We start from the raw sequence: 18449 nt of genomic DNA on the forward strand, positions 1-18449 counted from the left end.
GGTACTATAGAAGTTGTATTAGCAATGCATTTGGACAGCACACGTGGCTATATGTTATAATACGCAATAAATTCCCGCCTTGCGTACTAGTGGTATGCCACATGCCAACCAGGAAATGCACATAAAATCATGAAGTGAAGTTTGTTTTGCTGGGTTGGTTTCCAGTGATAGTAACCATAGTCTGACTGCTCTTAGGCTCCTTTTAGGCACAACATTTTCAACAATTTATTGCGGTAAGTTGTATGTGATGGTGCCTGCTTTTATAAATACATTCAACCTGTATTTGCTTTACTCACCTGTTGTTTTGTCTATGGTTCTGTAAAGACTATAATAGATCATACGTGCATAAAAAGTTTTATAGATGCTGTTTTACACCAGGCATTAGATATATTTGCTTGGTGTCCCAGCTGCCTGGATTTGACTGGATATACTGTTAACTAAAATTTCACTGACAACAACGTTTGAGGGAACCTTTTAGGACCAAGTTAGACTGTGATTGGAAGTCTACATTTGTGTGCATGTGGGGTAATGTTGTTTTTAGTTATTACTCTTTTATGATAATAACTATAAAGTAAAATGAGAGGAAGTCAAAACTGAAAGTTGGTCATATAGTTTGGTGTAGATTTCTGTTTTCCAAATTACCAGTGAAGTCTGAAAGGAAGTGCCAGTCAACCAGTAAATGTGTGATGCAAGTGTCGTTTTGCAGAAATATGCATAATTCTCAATATTTAAATATCATCATCACCACCATCCAGGATACAAAGTTGCTCTTAGAGGGAGGACGCACACACGCCACAGAAAAATAAGCACACTGTGAGAGCAATGCAACCTTGAAGCAACTTAAACAGACAAATATACCAAGCACAGTTAACACAGGATCTAGCATGCAAGAACAAAATTAAAAACATGCGTGTCTACTAAGTGCACATTCAAACGCACTCAAATCACATTAAGCATTAGGAACGCACTGCGGAATCACAAAACGATCAAATGGCAGACAAAGCAAAAAAATGTTCAGCCTGCACTGAAATGATCTTCTTATTTGTCTGTTCCCACTATCTTCTCTTATTTGAGGAATGAAGGCATCGCAGTTGGCTCTGGCTTTTTCCTCTGAATCCATATTTCTCAATTATTACTGACAAGCACGTCATCAGCTCAGAGAGAACAAGAAACAGAAAGATGAACAGACAGAAACAGGCAAACTGTAAAATAGTCTATGACTGCTCATCGGCTCTTCTTCCAGTCTAAAATATTATTATTTTTTCTAGTTTTCATCATCCTAACTGCAGTCTTACATCACTGCTTATTAATGGAAATCCAGAAAAAGGTGCAATCCTCTCTAAATCTGGCACCTTTCCCAGCATGGTTTAATTGATTGACTTGGCTATTTTCTCCCAACGACCTGATGCTTGCCCTGCTATAAACAACACTAAGGGAAGACAAGACCAGGGATATTATCATCTATATTTAATAGGATAACATATTTAATGGGAGCACTTCTTAATCTGGACTCTGGCAAACCGCCATGAAATACATTAAGGTTGGAGCATGGGCTGCTTTGAACACATGACCCATGCAAAAACACAGTATGAGCTGTAAGTTGCCAAATTCTATTTAAGGGTTACCGCAGACAGAGCAGGAGCACAGTGGACTGCAAGCCTTAAACACAGGATAGTAAACACAGAAGAACAGAAGCATGTTTGGAAAATGTGTCATCAGTATCCTGCAGAAATATCCCCACACTGAGTTGTAGACACAACTTAAAAAAACACACAGAATTTGTGTTATAAATGACTATTTTTCATACTTATAAAGCACCTCAGCGATGACACTTCCATGAGTGTAAATTCCTAAATCGTGCCTATGCCTAGACAGATCCAATTTAATCCCCCTGCGAAAAAAAGTAACTTTAAGTAACATGTTTTTGTTTTTTTGCTCTTTTATTGTTGCTTCATTAGATACCCAGTGATGTGAGACAGGAGGAAGTGGAGGGGCATGACTCGCCATCACCCCAAATCTGGGTTTCTGTTTTCTGCCTGCCGACAGGGATGAGTTATTCATGCTCACTGAAGCTTAAAGATAATGTGGGACAATCAAAAAACTAACTTTTAAAATGTTTCTGGCAATTCTGTCGATAGCAAATTATGATTTCAGCGTCAATGGAATGACATTACTGCTTTCTCACTTCGTACTTACAGTTAGTTAGAGTGCGTCTTTGCCTCTGGACACCACCACAGTGGGTTTTAAATAATTCAATCAAAATGTGACTAAAGTGTAGACTTTTATTCAAGGGTTTTACAAAAGGATTGCACTAATTGTTTAGGAATTACAGATGAATTACATTAGGAATTCTACACTACATAGGCCCCCATTTTCTACATAGAAGGATTGTTTTTAACGCCTGGATGAAAGTCTAGAAGAATATCTTATTTCTTTGCCTTGAGAAAATCTTTTCTTTTGCAGCAGACTGTTGATTTAGCCACTCTGAAAGTGTTTGCTAGCTTCTTTTATCTCTCTGACAGGTTTATTTGGATTTGTCAGTCTGACGATGGCCTTTCCTCACTTGCATCAGTATCTCATTGTACCACATATTTGCAGTTCCAGTGAAAAGCTACCCAAATATATTAAACACTTTAAATCAACTACAGATGTTTTAGCTGTTTAATCTGTCATAGAGTCTCATCCCAACACTTAATGCAATTTATTTTGTTAAACTCTTAAATTAAACCTGAAAGTCTGCACTTTTATCACATTTGCTTGTCTTTTACTGTGTGTACAACTGTTAAGAGAAATTGAGGGACAGCAGATGAGTTCTGAGTGAGGCGACAAAGACCTAGTTTTGGTTTTAGGTGTTGCTGGCATCTGCTGTTCCACTTTTACACTATTAACTGCTGGGACACCAGATAAGAACACAACCACCTGTTTTCTTGCCTTTTACAACAAGGAAAAAAAAACAAACCTTGAAAATGAATAAAAATAATATCATTTTTAGCACACATTGGCACAGACTATTTTGTAATGCTCTAATTTAAATAAGAGGTTTTTTTTTTTTTGCACAGTCAAGCCAGAATAAAAAACAAAGATCCTAAATAAGAGAAAATTCTTTTATTTATTTCTCAAATTGATTGGTTGACTGATTGATTAATTGACTGGAAGCAGCTTTAAACGAAGTATAATTTCTATTCACTACTTTACTGACTTTAATATTGTGCTATCTACTGTACAATATAAAGCGCCTTGAGGCGACTTTTGTTGTGATTTGGCGCTATATAAATAAAATTGAATTGAATTGACTGTATTATCATGCAGGAAGGTTACATTTTTCTCAGCTTTTTTCACCTTGGTTATGTAAAACCGTGTTTCCCAGCCTTTTGGAGCCACGGCACATATTTCACTTTAGAAATATCACACGGCACACCACCAAAAAAAATGTCACAAAAAGCATTTTGATAATTTTCCCCCGCAGACCACAGTGTTGGGTGTACTGTAATTAAATTACTTTTCCACTGAAAAAGTAGAGTAACTAATTACTGTTCATTTTTAGGTATTTTAATTACAGTTACTTACAATGTACTTGCGTTACATTGTAAAATAATTAAATTCGCTGAATATCATTATTTAATTTCAATAATTTATCTTCTAAACGTAGAAGTAAACTCTGCCGCTTTAACATGGCTGTAGTGCAGCTGCACGTCATTTCACGCCAGTTTGCTGCATAGTCGTATTCTAAAGCGGAAGATGTCGGACTCGGTTGAAGCGAGTGGCTGTTTTATGAAATGGACATATTCCCGTCTCTTCACTTTTCTGAAACAAGCAGACAAGAATATTACAGTAATATGTAAGCTATGTCCTGGGGAGAAAAAACTATCGGCCGCTGTTAATAGCACGAGTAATCTACTGAAGCGCCTGACACCAGAGCATAGACGAACACTTCTGAGTGATCCTTGTTCATCATCCATGGATAACACCGCGGCAACTCCTGCTAAGCAGGCAAAACTTGATTTTACTTCAGCAGCACAGAAAGCGTCTGAAGGTGAGCTTAAAAAATGATTGCAGGCTACATTGTGGAAGAGATGCTACCGCTGCGTACTGTAGAGCAGCGGTCCCCAACCCCCGGGCCACGGACTGATACCGGTCCGTGAGTCGTTTGGTACCGGGCGGCGAGAGTTGAGACTCGGGTGTGAAATGTATGGTTTTCGGGGTTTTGATCGGTTTTTAGCGTTATTTTGTTATCGGTTTTTTCGCTAACTCGGTTTTCCTGGGTCTTTTCACGTGTGTTATGAATAAATCTTCTTTTTTTCGGTACCAGTACTAGTTTTATTTTGTTGTATTTATCCGCGACACCTTAAAGGCCGGTCCGTGAAAATATTGTCGGGCACAAACCGGTCCGTGGCGCAAAAAAGGTTGGGGACCGCTGCTCTAAGCGACCAGCGTGAGTAATGGGCAGAACAATTACATTCTCTTCCACTAGAGGGCAGTACAACTTGCTCTAATTAAATGGGTTGCCAACTGCCAGTAAAACAGAAATTACATAATAGTCATGCTCTGAGACCATGCAGCTTATAATAGCAATAGATAAATATTTGAAAAGATAAAGCAGTCAATCTGACCTGAGTCCTGGAGAAAATTCTGACCCAGATGAAGGCCCTAGCATGAGTAATGGTCAGAAGAAAGCATACAAGGTATACTGGGGACAAACTGAGCCCATTCCGCTATACCTGGTGCGCGGGGGAAGATTATCAAAATGCTTTTTGTGACACTTTTGGTTTGGTGGTGTGGCTTAAGAGTCCTAATCAAGTAGAACCAGATAATCTTCCACGGCACACCCAATCATTTCTCGCGGCACAGTGGTTGGGAAACACTGATGTAAAAGGAGAGGGACCAACCACCAATTTTCAGCCAGTAGGAGAAAGCTTCATCAATAGCCAAATAAAGCTAGCTAGCTCACAGCTTCAGATTTTTATCAGGTATTGACATAATGCACATTGTGATGTTCTTTAGCTTTCTGGACATATGTTTGTTGTCCTTATTTGAGAAGAATTTAACATAGATAAGGGTCAAAGGCTCAACAAACTGTAATTATCTGCAAAATATGTTAGCTGCTGCAACAATTGTGGTGTACAAATGCATCCATTACAGTAGCCTTTAATGGCTAACAGCTGAGCTCACCTTTGGTTTTAGAAGAGTAATTTTGAAAGTATCTAGTATATATTCATCTGTGTCACTGATGCATCAGATCTGCTGAGAGACAGGGACTTAACTCAATAGAAGCTGTTACATAACTGTTAGCTGGCTTTAAGCTAGAAGGACTATCTTTAGTACACCAACAAGCAGAATACAGAAAGGCTAATGAATAAAAATATTACTAAATGTTTAATGAGTTCTGCCTAAAATGGAAACTTAGAAAGTCAGTGTAAGAGTTCAAGTGTGGGCTTTAGAGCCCACTTTTTTTTGCAGGCCATTTTCTTTTGACTCTTGATGGCAGGGTTTGATTTCTGGCTGAATCTAGAGTTAGATGTAGATGACAACATAATGAAGACATATAAAAGCATTTGCAGGAGAATATGCATGTTTCTATTCTAGTTTCTAAAATGTAGTACAATTACATGAGCAGGAAAAATCTGATGCACTGCTCTGGGTTTGTGTTACCTGGCAACAACAAATTTAGTTGATACCCAGTTGCTACAGATTATGATAAACATTAAAAATTCATAATAAAGACAACTAGAAATGTCATGAGGTGTACTAAATCTACGTTAGGCTACTATTTTCTCTTCACTGCAGGAACTAATGAACACTGTGTGGAGCTATATTATTTAAAATGGTCATAGTTTCATTTGTCTGTTGATCCAGTTTGTCGATTGATGATAAGGACAGTAGCTGGGTGCACAGAGTGTAAAGCAATAAGGTCACCAGCAACAAAACAGCAGAGCTGGGTGTGTTCCAGTGACGGTGAAAACTAGAAGAGACTGCCCTCTGCTGCTGAAAGCATGCCCTGTGTGATCAGGGTGTTACTTCTCCTGTCACCACTGTTCCCTCCTGCTCTGTCTTTGCGTCTCTTCAGAAGTATTAAAGCAAGAATAGCATAACATCTCAGCTTTTATTAAATTAAATGTGAGCTATATTCATGGATTTAGACTTTTACGTTTGAGCTGCAGCTCCACTTGTTGCTATAGCTGTGTTAGAAATGCAACCAAACCCATTTGGTCTGGGAAAGTTTATGAGTCCTTTATATATTATCGATATTAAAGTGAATCAATATTAAAATTTTGATTCACTGATCCTTCACTCCCCCCTCCCCCCTCCCCTGCTGCCCCAGAATGCAGTATTACATGCAACCAAGCTCCAGTGTGATACCTGCAGAGTGATTCATGGAATGGATTCCCATGCCACCGGAAGAAAATGGATCACTGCTTTTAAAGGGACTGCTCCCACCGGTGTTACTGATGGTTTTGCTTTCCACACCAAAATGGCTTGAACTTTTCGGGGTGTCCATAGCTGGACTCATTCCCGTCTGGCCAAGAGTAGTGCTCATACTGGTCTGGAAGGGTGGCATGCTGGACCCCATGGTCCCTCCAATCCCAGATTGAGAAAAGCCTGATGGAGAGAAACAGCAAGGAGCTACATCACCAACAGGAAGCTGTCTGTTTGAATGTTGTATACTTTATATACTCATACCACATGCAGCTGGGAGAGAAGTTAAATACTGATGTAGATTAATCCATCAGGCTATACAGGATCCTACAGCAACAGTATGTGAATGTTACTGTTACTGCACTGAACAACCCTAAAGACACTATGTGTAGAAATTTGCTCCCCAACTGAAAGAAACTGCCACTAAAATAGTAACATTTCTAAAAAAGAAAATACATGAATAAACAAAGTGAAATATTCTATAATACAAAAAATATCAACATATTATTTAAGAACTTAAGTACTTACTACCTCCAGATTATATATTTCCTTTACATTTGCCACAATGTGTCTTGATCACGGACATATTCAATAATTCACTATCAAGAAATGAATCATACAGATATAGCTTTTTAGCTAGCAGCAATGATCATGCAAACAGAGGCTACTTATTTATTTATTTCAGGGGGAGTGGAGGTGGGGAGGGATGCCATTCGTGGCTGTTACAGCATATTCATGAGACCACTGGTGTGTGCAGTCATTTGTTTTATAATCAAGTTCTTAAATATTATTCATAATAAAATTAAATATAAATATTTACCAAGAATAAACAAGTGACGCGTGAAATAAAATACATTTCAGATTTCTTTAGCATCTCAGTTTTTGCAGTGCTGCAATGTGCAGAAGATTCCAGCATACTCATGTGTCTTTCTAACCAAAGACAGTCCTGTAAAAACTAAGTACAACATTACTGCTTACATGGAATTAAGAGTTTAAGTAGCAGCCACATGCTGCTGATCAAGTGGACTTAATTAACTGATCATCAGCAAGTGTGACCACCTCTATAAAAGCAGAAGTTTTTGCAATTTGCAGGTCTGGAGCACTAAGGTGTCTGTTAACACAATGTGCAAGGATGGATGTCCCAGCAAATTCACCCCAAGTTTTGACCGTTCAGTGCTCAGAGAAACTGCAACAAAAGCAACAAAAACCAAGATCTACATCTCAAACTACACACGCCTCACTTAGCATGTTAAATGTGAAAGATCATAACAGCACAATTAGAAAAGGTATAGCTTGTTAAGAAGGGTTTCCAGGAGAAAATCTCTTCTCTCTAAAAACAACATGGCATCTTGGCTTAGGTTTGTAACGTTATATCTAAACAAACCACAAGACTTGTAAAATAATGTCCTTTGACCAGAAGAGACCAAAGTGCAGAATGCTGACTGCCATGTTTGGCAAAAACCAAACCTGGCATATTAGCACAAATCCCTCATTCCAACTGTCAAGCACTGTCTTGGAAGGGTGATGATTTAGCCTTGTTTTACCTTTCAGTCACTGAGAAAGCTAAGAACGCCTCTCTATAAAAATGTACATTATAGTCAAATGTGAGGCCACATGTCCAAGAGCTAAAATTAGGTAATGCAATAGGACAAGGATCCCAAGCACACTAGCAACAACACAACGGTGAAAAGGAAAAGAATGAAGGTGATGCAAATACCCAGTGGAAACCTCAACCTGACTGAAATAGTGAGGAAGAAACTTAAGAGAGCTGTGCATAAGCAAATCCCAGCAAAGCACAATGAACTGAAGCGATGTTGTAAAGAAGAGTCTGAAAAAGATTCTCCCTCTTGGGGTGTACTTAGTTTTGTCAAATGACTGCAAAAACTCCTATGAACACTTTCTCTGTCACATGTAATTAATTCAGTGTCTAAGTGGTTTGTCTGCTCGGAGATTAGCTGCCCACATCTCTTCAATAGGTTTGTAGGCTGCTGTGTTGCACTGACAGAGAGGTAGAAACTGTTTGTAGTGTGATGACTGTGTGTGTAAAGTAGGCATGTTTCAATTATTGAAAAAAAAGACTTCAATTCTGAACTGAACAACTGCAGAGGTTTCTCGGATGAGAGGTGAAATGATAAAGCTTTCAACCCCAAGAATATTATCCCAGCTGTTGGAGCATGGTAGTGGTAGCATCATGTTCAGGGGCTGTTTTTCTACCAGTGGCACAAGTACACAGAACAGAGTGGATGTAATTGTGAATGAGGCAGACTCACAGAATTCTTCAGTATAACCTTGAGTTAAACACACAGAAGCCAGCGGTGAAATGGATGAAATGCATCCAATTATAATTCTGCCAAACGCCTTTACAGCTTTTGATTAGTACTAAAAGTGCCTGGTGACAGTAAAACTTACTAAGGCATATTTAAACAAATATTAGATATGCTATATGCAGGATTCTGACCATGTATGTGCAATTTTAACCCCATTTTTATTTTAAAACCCCCACAATAAAGTAAATACCAGAATCTGCACCAGATTCTTGAGTCTTTTTATTTTATTTAGATTCAAAGCAAGAAGAGACAAAATACAGTGACCTGCTACTTAGTTTGCAGTTAAAGGTATTCATGGCACAGAAGGTGAAAAAGTAAAATGGACCTAGAAATGAGTCAGGCTTGCTGCTGTCCTTTGTCTTGTTCAGGCTCCACTGATCTGTCATCCCACGCATAGGACCTGACCAAGAGAAAGAGCCGGACAGACAGAGGCAAAGAAAATTGGCAAATGGAGAAAGGACAGTGGGGACCGAGCGTCAAAGAGAGAAGCAAAATGAACAGAGGAGTGGAAAAAAGAAGAAGACGACAAGGAGCAGGAAGAAATAAAGCAGTGGGACAGAACATAAACAAACAAATGGGCAGAACAAATGTCAACCAATGCAAATAAAATCAGCATCTAACTACCTGCATTTTATTTTGGTGCATGGAGTAACAAAAACTGAATACAAAGATATATATGCAACAAAAAATGTACAAAAGCCTCAAACACCACACAGCAATGGTTTTTGACAGGATACTTTCAAATTGGATGTTTTTTTCCTCACTGTTTCCTTTGTCCATGATTCCTGTGCAATTGATGCATGATAATAAATTGCGTTGCATACTTACTTTAAAATCCCCACACGAGAGAAGATTGGAAAATGCAAAGTATTTGCTCAGTAAAGTGGCTGCAGGTTAACCAACTAGAGATTTCAGCTTTTCTTTCAAAGGAAAAACATTCCTCTTTGCATTTTAACAAGCAACAAATCCTGAATGAGGTACAGTAACCTCAATTTATGGTATAAATCAGTAACTTTGGTACATAGGTCAACTGCTGAAGTCTTCTGTTAGCTTCAAACTTTTTAATGCCTACATTTTGAATTTAATTCACATATGGTAGAGCAGGTCATCTACTAATTGGTAGACTGATGGTTTGATCCCTGGCTGCTTCAGTCAGCATGCCAAATATCCTTGGGCAAGATATTAACCACAAAGTTGCTCTCTGCTGTATCCATCGGAGTGTGAGGGTGTGTGGATGTTAGATAAAAAGCAGTTACATAAAAAAGCACAGAAAAAAGTGCTTGTATGAATGGATGTGAAGGGTTGAATGATGCAATGTGATTAGTGAGAGCTTGATTTGTCAATCACATGCCATTAGCCAATGAGCATACCCTGCATAAACCTCCTTTTGACAATTTGAATGACCAGATTTTAGAAAATGCCCTGAATGACTGAGCCCAAAATTAATCACCAAAGCGTTTACAGAGGTTTTCTCCTGTGACTGTAGGAGGCAGAGTGATAAAATTACTATCTACTACATGACTTTCAGTCCATTCACCCTCACCAGACAGGTAGTCAGAGCTGAAGGCAGGCTGTCCTGGTGGGTCTTGGCGTCCTCCTGATGACATCATTGATGACATCATCCCTGGACCTGAGGAAATAAAGAGCATTATCACTGTCATCCTCAACTGAATATATAAGAATATAACGACTGTCTCTTTAGTTTTCTAGTTTTAGATTTGCAAAGCGTATCTGTATATGAAGAACCTTTGTTACAGCTTTATGTTTTTCATAACACTGAACAGGAGATATATTTATTTTTCTTTGTTTTACTTTTGCACTAGTTGTAGTTTCCCATTGTCCCTATCATACAGAGCGCTCTGCTGGGTCCTTTTAGAGCGCTCCACATGGAGAGCGAGACAGTGCACCTCAGTCAGTCTGTATGTAGCTCTGCTCTGTCAGATGTCTGCCCATCAAACTGCTTCCCAAATCCTGCCTCCACATGCTGTGTGTGTCTTTGTCCTATCATTTGACAGTGAAGCAAGCAGACACAACACACTGCTGAAGGGACTATCACCATGGTTACGCAAGTAGAAGATGACAGCATCTGTGGTTCCCCTGGCAACACAACCTGTCAACAGACGTGTCTTAGAGGATCGATGCATGTTCCCAACAGCTGAGGCACACGCCAGGACTGAACTAACACACTCACAAGCGCATATACAAGACAGAAACATCACCACTATTACAAACACATGGGACACGAAGAGCCAGACTTTCTTAGCTCCTTCGAGTGCTGCAAAATGAAAGAAGCTGAAAGGGTAATATAATATGTTAAATGAAATAAATGGAGGCTTTGCATCCATTAATTCCCCTTAGCAGCCGAAAATAAAACTAGCTTAACATAATAATTTTGTCATCTTAACAATGAAACACGAGCATTAACTAAATAATACAATATTTACTCTACCAGTGGCCATTACATCATTTACTCCAAGTCTGACTTGCACAGTTATTTTACTAACAATCACAAAATCATGTTGAACAAATAAAACCAGCTGTCACTTATAATTCTATATAAATATTACAAAATAAATCACTATATGGTTTCAATGAGATCTACTATGGTGGTGGATTCTAACATATAGTGCATATAATATATAATACAGTCAACTAATGCATAAGGACAGGATGAACTGAGGGGCTGCACCAAGAACCCAGAATAAGATAAGTATTATTTAGAACATGCAAAGGTACTTGAGTGCAATCCAAAATGAAAATAGCTGAAGCTGAGAGAAGCTGAAATAAAATGAACTGTGATCTTTGCTTCTTGCACAAACAGCACAAATTCTAATATGTATCTGTCCGTGGTCCTGAAATATACATATGAAAACTGGCACTGCAGCTGAAAACCAAAACTGACTGAAGCTGCACGTCACAAATGGCTGCTTTGTGTCGAAAGTAGAACATATTGTTGCTTTGTATACCTGAATGCACATGCATTGGTTTTGACTGAAAAGCTGTTTTTTTTTTTCAGATGTACTGAGGGGAAACAGGGACGCATACTTTTGGCTCTGGCCCAGTAGCACTGTAATGGTGGATACTGTGAATAATTAACAAGTGTGCATTAAAGGGAAGCTTTGGTCCACTGGATGAGTGTGTCTCTGAGAGCCAGTGTTCCTTTGTGTCTGTGACCATTTTTGGAGTATAGAGCAGCACACAGAAACACACACAGAAGCACTAACTGCAGAGTCATTCTAGACACAACGTCACAGCATTTTTTTTCTTTTTCTGTCTGGGTTCCCTTTGAGTAGATTTCTCTTCATCTGCCAGTCTCCCATATTTTTTTTTTCCCGATTACTATCACACTTTTACTTACTTTTGTATTTGTGTTATTACGAAGTTACTTAATGTGAATCGCTTTAAAGAGAAAGATGGACCTATTAGATGATCCACATCTCGGTGATAATTTGGAACCAAATCTGACATGTTCACCGCTTAGAAAACGAAGCTACATTTCCAACAAAGGAACTTCCTTAAACTTTCTATGAACCTATGCTTTGCCACTGCATGAACCAACTGATCCGAGCAGAGTTGGGAAAACTGCCCATAAGAAAATAAATAACTACAAATAATAAAATTTTAAGGAAATCTGTTTATGTTTTGTGTCTAGTGAAAAAAAGCAAGTATATTAGAAGAACAGATTTCTGTTATTCAGAGTCACCAGATATCTATGTCAGTCACTTTAACACGCACTACAGATCCTCTGGATAATATAACCAACGTGAACAAGCTAAATGTGTCTTGTCTAGTCATTTTGTGTTTATATTAGTTATTTTGTGTTGGGTTGATAACACAAATTGACTAACAAGTTAAGAGGTAGATAAACACAGGCAGAATCATCTTAGCTTGTAGTTTTTCTACATCTATTTATTATTTCATATTTGGTTTGGTTTGATTTTCTTAAGGTCGCACTTCATATGACCTTAAGAAACTCAAATTTAGAGCTGCCAACGGTATCATTAGTGGCAGTTGTTAACAAAGGAACAATATATGAACATCAGTGTGTGTTAAAATTAGAGATGGACCGATCCGATATTACGTATCGGTATCGGTCCGATACTGACGTAAATTACTGGATCGGATATCGGAGAGAAATAAAAAATATAATCCGATCCATTAAATATCAAAAAAGCACCTCACAAAACTTGCGACACGGCATAACTCGGCTCATAACCGTAGCACGTCGGAGCAGTATGCATCACGTGATAGAGCGGCTGTGTGTATTTGTAGCCTCACTACCAAACCGGCATTTCATCTCCAAGGAAGTGATCCCAGAGAGAAGTAAAGTAAGTGTGTAAGTTCATCTCTGAATGTTTGTAAAGCATTCCCATGTTAAGCTTAAAAACCGATATATGGAGCGACTGCCTCTCTCTCTCTTCCTCCTTCTCCTGTGGCTACTTCAATCATGAAACTGATCAATGATCAGCTGATCGACTTTTCTGTCGCGAGTCCGTCTCTCTTCTTTGTTTTTGGCCCACTTTGCACCAGAAAGAGGAAACCAGCAGCTGAACAACAGCAGCAGGTTTAAGCTTGATAAGCTGTTGTTAGAATGCATTTAATATTACTTTCTACACCAGGATCTTTTTCTACGCAGCTGACGGCTGGTAACTGTGCAGGGGCGGATCTAGCAAAGTTTAGCCAGGGGGGCCGATAGGGCATGAACAGGGAAAAGGGAGCACAAAGACATACTTTTCTTTCTTATTCTCATTTAAAGTATCTAGCTTTTAATAAATAATTATCTGAATCTTACACCCAAAGTTTTAATCTGATGTAAAATGTATAGAAGTCCATTACTGTATATAGTAACTGTTAAGTCTAATATACCCTAGTAAGCTATACTACTTTTTCCTTTGGGAAGATACCATCTGTGCAGTCTGCACTTCTGTTGAAGAAAGATGTTGAATCTATTTAATTATTCTTGAAAAATAATTTATTTCTGTGCATTTTTTTTCTCACACTGCATCAAATTAATGTTGATTACGTCGATTAAGCATCATGAGGTGGAGGGTGGGGGGTGGTTCCCTATTTTTTTTTGCTGGGAGTTTGCAACCCTATTAGTTAGGTTGCTTAATATTTCTGCTAAGTACTCTTTAAAATACCAGAATAGGGAGGATGGAGTAGGTTTAATTTTATTAGATTGGCCAGTGTTGCTGAACTATGAAATACTTTGGGTGCAGTGTATTTTTTACATACAGGTATAACAGAATAGCTTTAGTGTTGTTGTTTATTTAAACTTGAGTATGAACTTATACAAAATGCAGCAAGATATTAAAAAAACAGTTTTATTGATTAAAAAACACACTATATCGGATTCATATCGGTATCGGCAGATATCCAAATTTATGATATCGGTATCGGTATCGGACATAAAAAAGTGGTATCGTGCCATCTCTAGTTAAAATCTTAAATAAAACTCAACTACAGACCGTAGACTCACCCACCAGTTAGTGAAGTCCTCTTACTGTCAAACCGAGAGAATGTTTACGCTCATTGTCTGACATCTTGCCATTGTCAAAGTTTTAGCGATCATATTTTACGCAGCATGACTTAAATCTAGAGACCTAGTTCACAATGTCATCAGGAAAGTTGTGAGTTAAGCAGGAAGCCAAGGAAACAAAAGACTTCTGTACAACTGGAAGTCCAGAAGAGCCACCTTCTGCTGGCCATTAGAAAAATTGCAGGTTTAAGGCGCTTCTGCATTGTTCATCCATCTTTTATATACAGACTATGTTAACAAGTTCAGCTGCTGTGAAGCTTTCCTCAGAATCACTGATAAAAAAAAAATACATACCAAATCAATGAAAGGTAACTTTATTTGTTTTTCTTTCCTTTTTCATACAGTATAAGATGCACATGCACATGTTTACAGTACATTGATAGAAAAAAATTGAAGCATTTGTCATCGAGAAGCTATGGGTGCTACATAGATATAAGGTGCATGCAGCTGATAGACTTATGTGAGTAAATGATAAATATGTTTTATTGTTTTATGTCTGAAAAGTTTCACTGTTCTTCCCTCCTCTTGTATCCCCTACTTCTAAGACACAGACACACAAATACAAACACACAGACACACACACACACACACGCACAGCAGCAGCAGCAGCAGCAGCAGCAGCATGTGCGTGCAAGCACAGTCAGAGGCCAGACAGCCCTCTGAGGATAGCAGCCAGTATCAAGCCTCAAGGTCAAACACCTCCTTTTTTTTAAACATTATTTTTATGTCATTTCTGCATCACTGGACTGGAAGCCCTTTAAAATTTTCTACCAGCAGAAACAAGCCAAAAACATAGCAGCAGGGAACCACCACTAAAATAGCCCTCACTGCATAGTTTGAAGGAATCCAGTTTGATGGGCTTCCCACTGTGCTGTACACAGGCTTATTGCACCACAGTGTCTGGCACTTTTGCGCCTCTTATTTAAACTATCTTCAGCTGTTATGGAGGGAAGGAAATCACTTTAAAAGCCAGGTTAAAGTCACAGTCCAACTGATAAAAAAATGCACTACTCTGGAACATATGCAAATCAGATAGCATATACCAATATAACAGACAGATGACATACATATTCATGTGAGAGATTGATATAACAGGTGAGGCTAAGATTCAAGACTTTTATACAAAAACAACCTCTCAAAATAATTGTACTGCAGTGTAAATGAGACAGTTAGTATGATAATTACTTTAGATGACAGTCAGCAATATCACGCTTTCTATGCTTGATTTGTAATAAAGCATTTGTTGCAGCTCAGTTGCAATGCTTTTAGATCAGCTGGATTAGGAGATCTCAATGCCAGTTCACGTCAGCTTTCTTTTGACTTTCATTTAAGCTGTCTAGGTCTGCCTAAAGGTGCAGTGCATCTGCATACCACATTGCAACCCAAATTTCCAGTTCTTTAAAAGGATTAACATTGTTCAGGTCCTATAAAAGCACAGATGTGAACATCTCTGGAATACCACTTTAAGGTTGTTGAGAAGGAAGCCACAACTCAAACATTTCTTCTGCAATGTCATAGTGCATATAGTGCTGCCTGCTGTGCAGTGCCTCTGGGGTGGTTTGGGCTTTGTTAAGTGCACTTTTTCCCATCGTGGACTATATCTTACAGGGGTGAAGGTAACCATCCACCAATACTGAACTGAGATGCACTTCCGCTCTATTCAAGAGTAACGATTCCAGATAACTGCAGCCAGGCTGAGGGCAATCCTGCTGCTGTATTTATAGACATCTCACGGGTCAGTTTAGGAAGTTTAGTATGAAAGTAGTCCTGAACAAGAATCACTCAGAGAGCACTAACCTCCACCAAAGCAGATCACTCTCTGGACAGTATTTACTGGATAGTAATTATTTAAGAGAATATTGATGCATTTTGTATATTGATTTTGTTTTCTTTGTTCTTTTTAAATTTACTTTAAAAAGTTTATAGTGAATTAGGAATAACTCGTAACTTAAAGGAAAGGCAAAAATGTAAACGTGAGGTCGGAGGTCAAATGTTTGAATACAAACTATATACAAGTGATATTTAGAATCCTTATATATGAGTACAGTATAATTTCCTAAATGTTGTCAATACAAGCAAATGGTGTGTTAGTCTGTGTTTGCAACTAAAGTCTTGAAAAAGCTGTTGTCTAATTTTCCTCTTGATTGTGAGTTCTCTGCTGCATTTGTGTCTCTCACTGGTTGGTACTCCTGCCACCTCTGTGCACTGCTTTATGTTTTACTTTATTTGTAGGTTCAAATAAAAGATCATTTGATATTACTGCCAGCTTCAACACCTGAGTGTTCCCTGACCTGTGACATAAAATGAAAAGCTATGATTAGTCTTGAGCAAACTCTTAATCTGACTCATTTTTCAAATTTGTTTTGAAATGCAGTCAAATGCTTTCAAAGGGGCCCGCCTATAATAGAAGGGAGCTTAGAACTATGTGAGATGTGCAAATCACAAGGGAGTACAGCTGGGACAGTATTTTACCCCCAAAATTGAGAGATCTTTTACCATCATCTTCCCGATGTTATCATGCTGTCTTTGGCCTGTTTCTGCTACCTGCCACTAGTTTGTGGAGCTAATATTGGCACGCACCTGCTGCTAATATTCGCTCCATACCAAGGACGGAAGAGGTTAGAGTCAAACTGCTGCAGCACATTCTCAGTCACAGCTGTCACTATGTCTGGAGAGACACAAGCACTTAAGAGTCGAGTTTAAAGTTTAAAGGGGCAGACAAGAAAGCCAAGAAGGCAATGGATAGCAGTGGGATGTAAAAGAGAGGAGAGAGAAATGGTAATGGAGGCAGTGAGCTATTAGAGGTTGTAAAGCACAAACATTTTTAAACTGAAGGATCAATCGTAATTTAATTATAAATGTATTATTGTTTGTTATTGTTTAGTGTTGATGTGAATAAATATAAATAAACATGATGATGAAGATAAGCGACAGCTTGCCTGCCCAAGTTGAAAACACAGGTTAGATTTATCGTAATGCCAGGTATTTCCTTCTGTAAAGATGGCAAAAGCCTTCTAAAAGCACTGAGTGGTAGTGATTTTACAGGATGACATGAAATAGCATTACATTTCCTTAAATTCATATTCTCTGGCTAGTGTTTATCTGCTGTGTGTACGTGTTTAAGTCAAATAAAGCAGCATGCCTGAAGATGTATGGTGCATGAAGGACTAAGTTTCAGGCCTCTATATTATATAAGTCACAAACCTTTAAAGAATTGCAAACAGCTTTATTTTGAAATAAGACACTGGACTTCGTTTTTGGCAAGAACTGCACAAAAACAAATGTGCTAAGGACCCTTTTGACTGCATGCCCTGTGTCTTGGTCTGCTGAACCTCAAGCAAGGTAAACGGAGCGAAGGACAGAGGCTGGGAAAGAATGCCCTCAGGCGAACTTCATTAAATAACCTCTGTAATGAATTAAAAGATGAACTAGTGGTTGAGATTTGCCTGCTTCCCTAGACTCTCTTATACCTTTGTGTATTAGGATTCATGATCACATGCGGGCACATCAGGAGACGCAAAACGCCAATTCCCAGAGTTCGTTGCTTCGGGCAGAAGCACTGCTGATGCGGCTGAAAGACATGAGGAGGTGAGAAGTGATTCTGAAGAGCAGCCAATGCAGCTCAGACCCTCTCATCAAACCCCCGCTGAACACCACCATAGATTAGCGGCCAGTGAGTGCTTATAATGCATAAGAAGGGTCACATGGGACATCAACTCCTCTCCCATGTGGCCAAAATGTTGCACCTTTACTTTAATGATTGCCTGGTGCAAAAATGTAATGTTTCCATGGTCAGTGCCCTGGATGGTCAACACCTGCCTGACATCACTCATAAGACCAAATCTGTCACTCTCTCCCTTTCGGGTAATCACATGGAGCAGAATAGTTTCTACATGTTCAAAGCACCTCTCACACCTCTCATTCTGGATCACCCCGGCTATGTTTACACAACCCCTGCATTGATTGGAACAAACACTGGATATCCGGGTGGGAACCAGCTGGATGCATTTCTGGCTGGTCCGAGACTGCAGACAGCTGCAACAGTTCCTGGGATTCGCTAATTTTTACCATCGCTTCATCTGGGATTTCAGTCTTGTCTTGCCTCTGACCCAACTAACCTCTCCCAAAGTTCCCTTTCAGTGGTATCACCCAGTCAAAGCTGCATTCAA

The 18449-nt window shown here is 38.9% G+C and overlaps 1 protein-coding gene across 4 annotated transcripts in view; it reads right to left on the minus strand.

The window, feature by feature from the left end:
- Positions 1-18449, minus strand: part of map4l (microtubule associated protein 4 like) — a 128119-nt gene that overhangs the window by 68533 nt on the left and 41137 nt on the right. For 3 of the 4 annotated variants that reach the window (XM_063461918.1, XM_063461917.1, XM_063461915.1), the window contains exons 3-5: positions 10285-10371; positions 9067-9141; positions 6358-6597 (exon numbers count right to left, since the gene is read on the minus strand). In XM_063461918.1, coding sequence (XP_063317988.1) covers positions 6358-6597; positions 9067-9141; positions 10285-10371 — 402 coding nt within the window. The remainder of the gene's footprint in view (positions 1-6357; positions 6598-9066; positions 9142-10284; positions 10372-18449) is intronic. The other variant, XM_063461916.1, reaches the window with a different exon arrangement.

Source organism: Pelmatolapia mariae, linkage group LG18, assembly GCF_036321145.2.
Source record: "Pelmatolapia mariae isolate MD_Pm_ZW linkage group LG18, Pm_UMD_F_2, whole genome shotgun sequence".
Classification (NCBI taxonomy): Eukaryota; Metazoa; Chordata; class Actinopteri; order Cichliformes; family Cichlidae; genus Pelmatolapia; species Pelmatolapia mariae.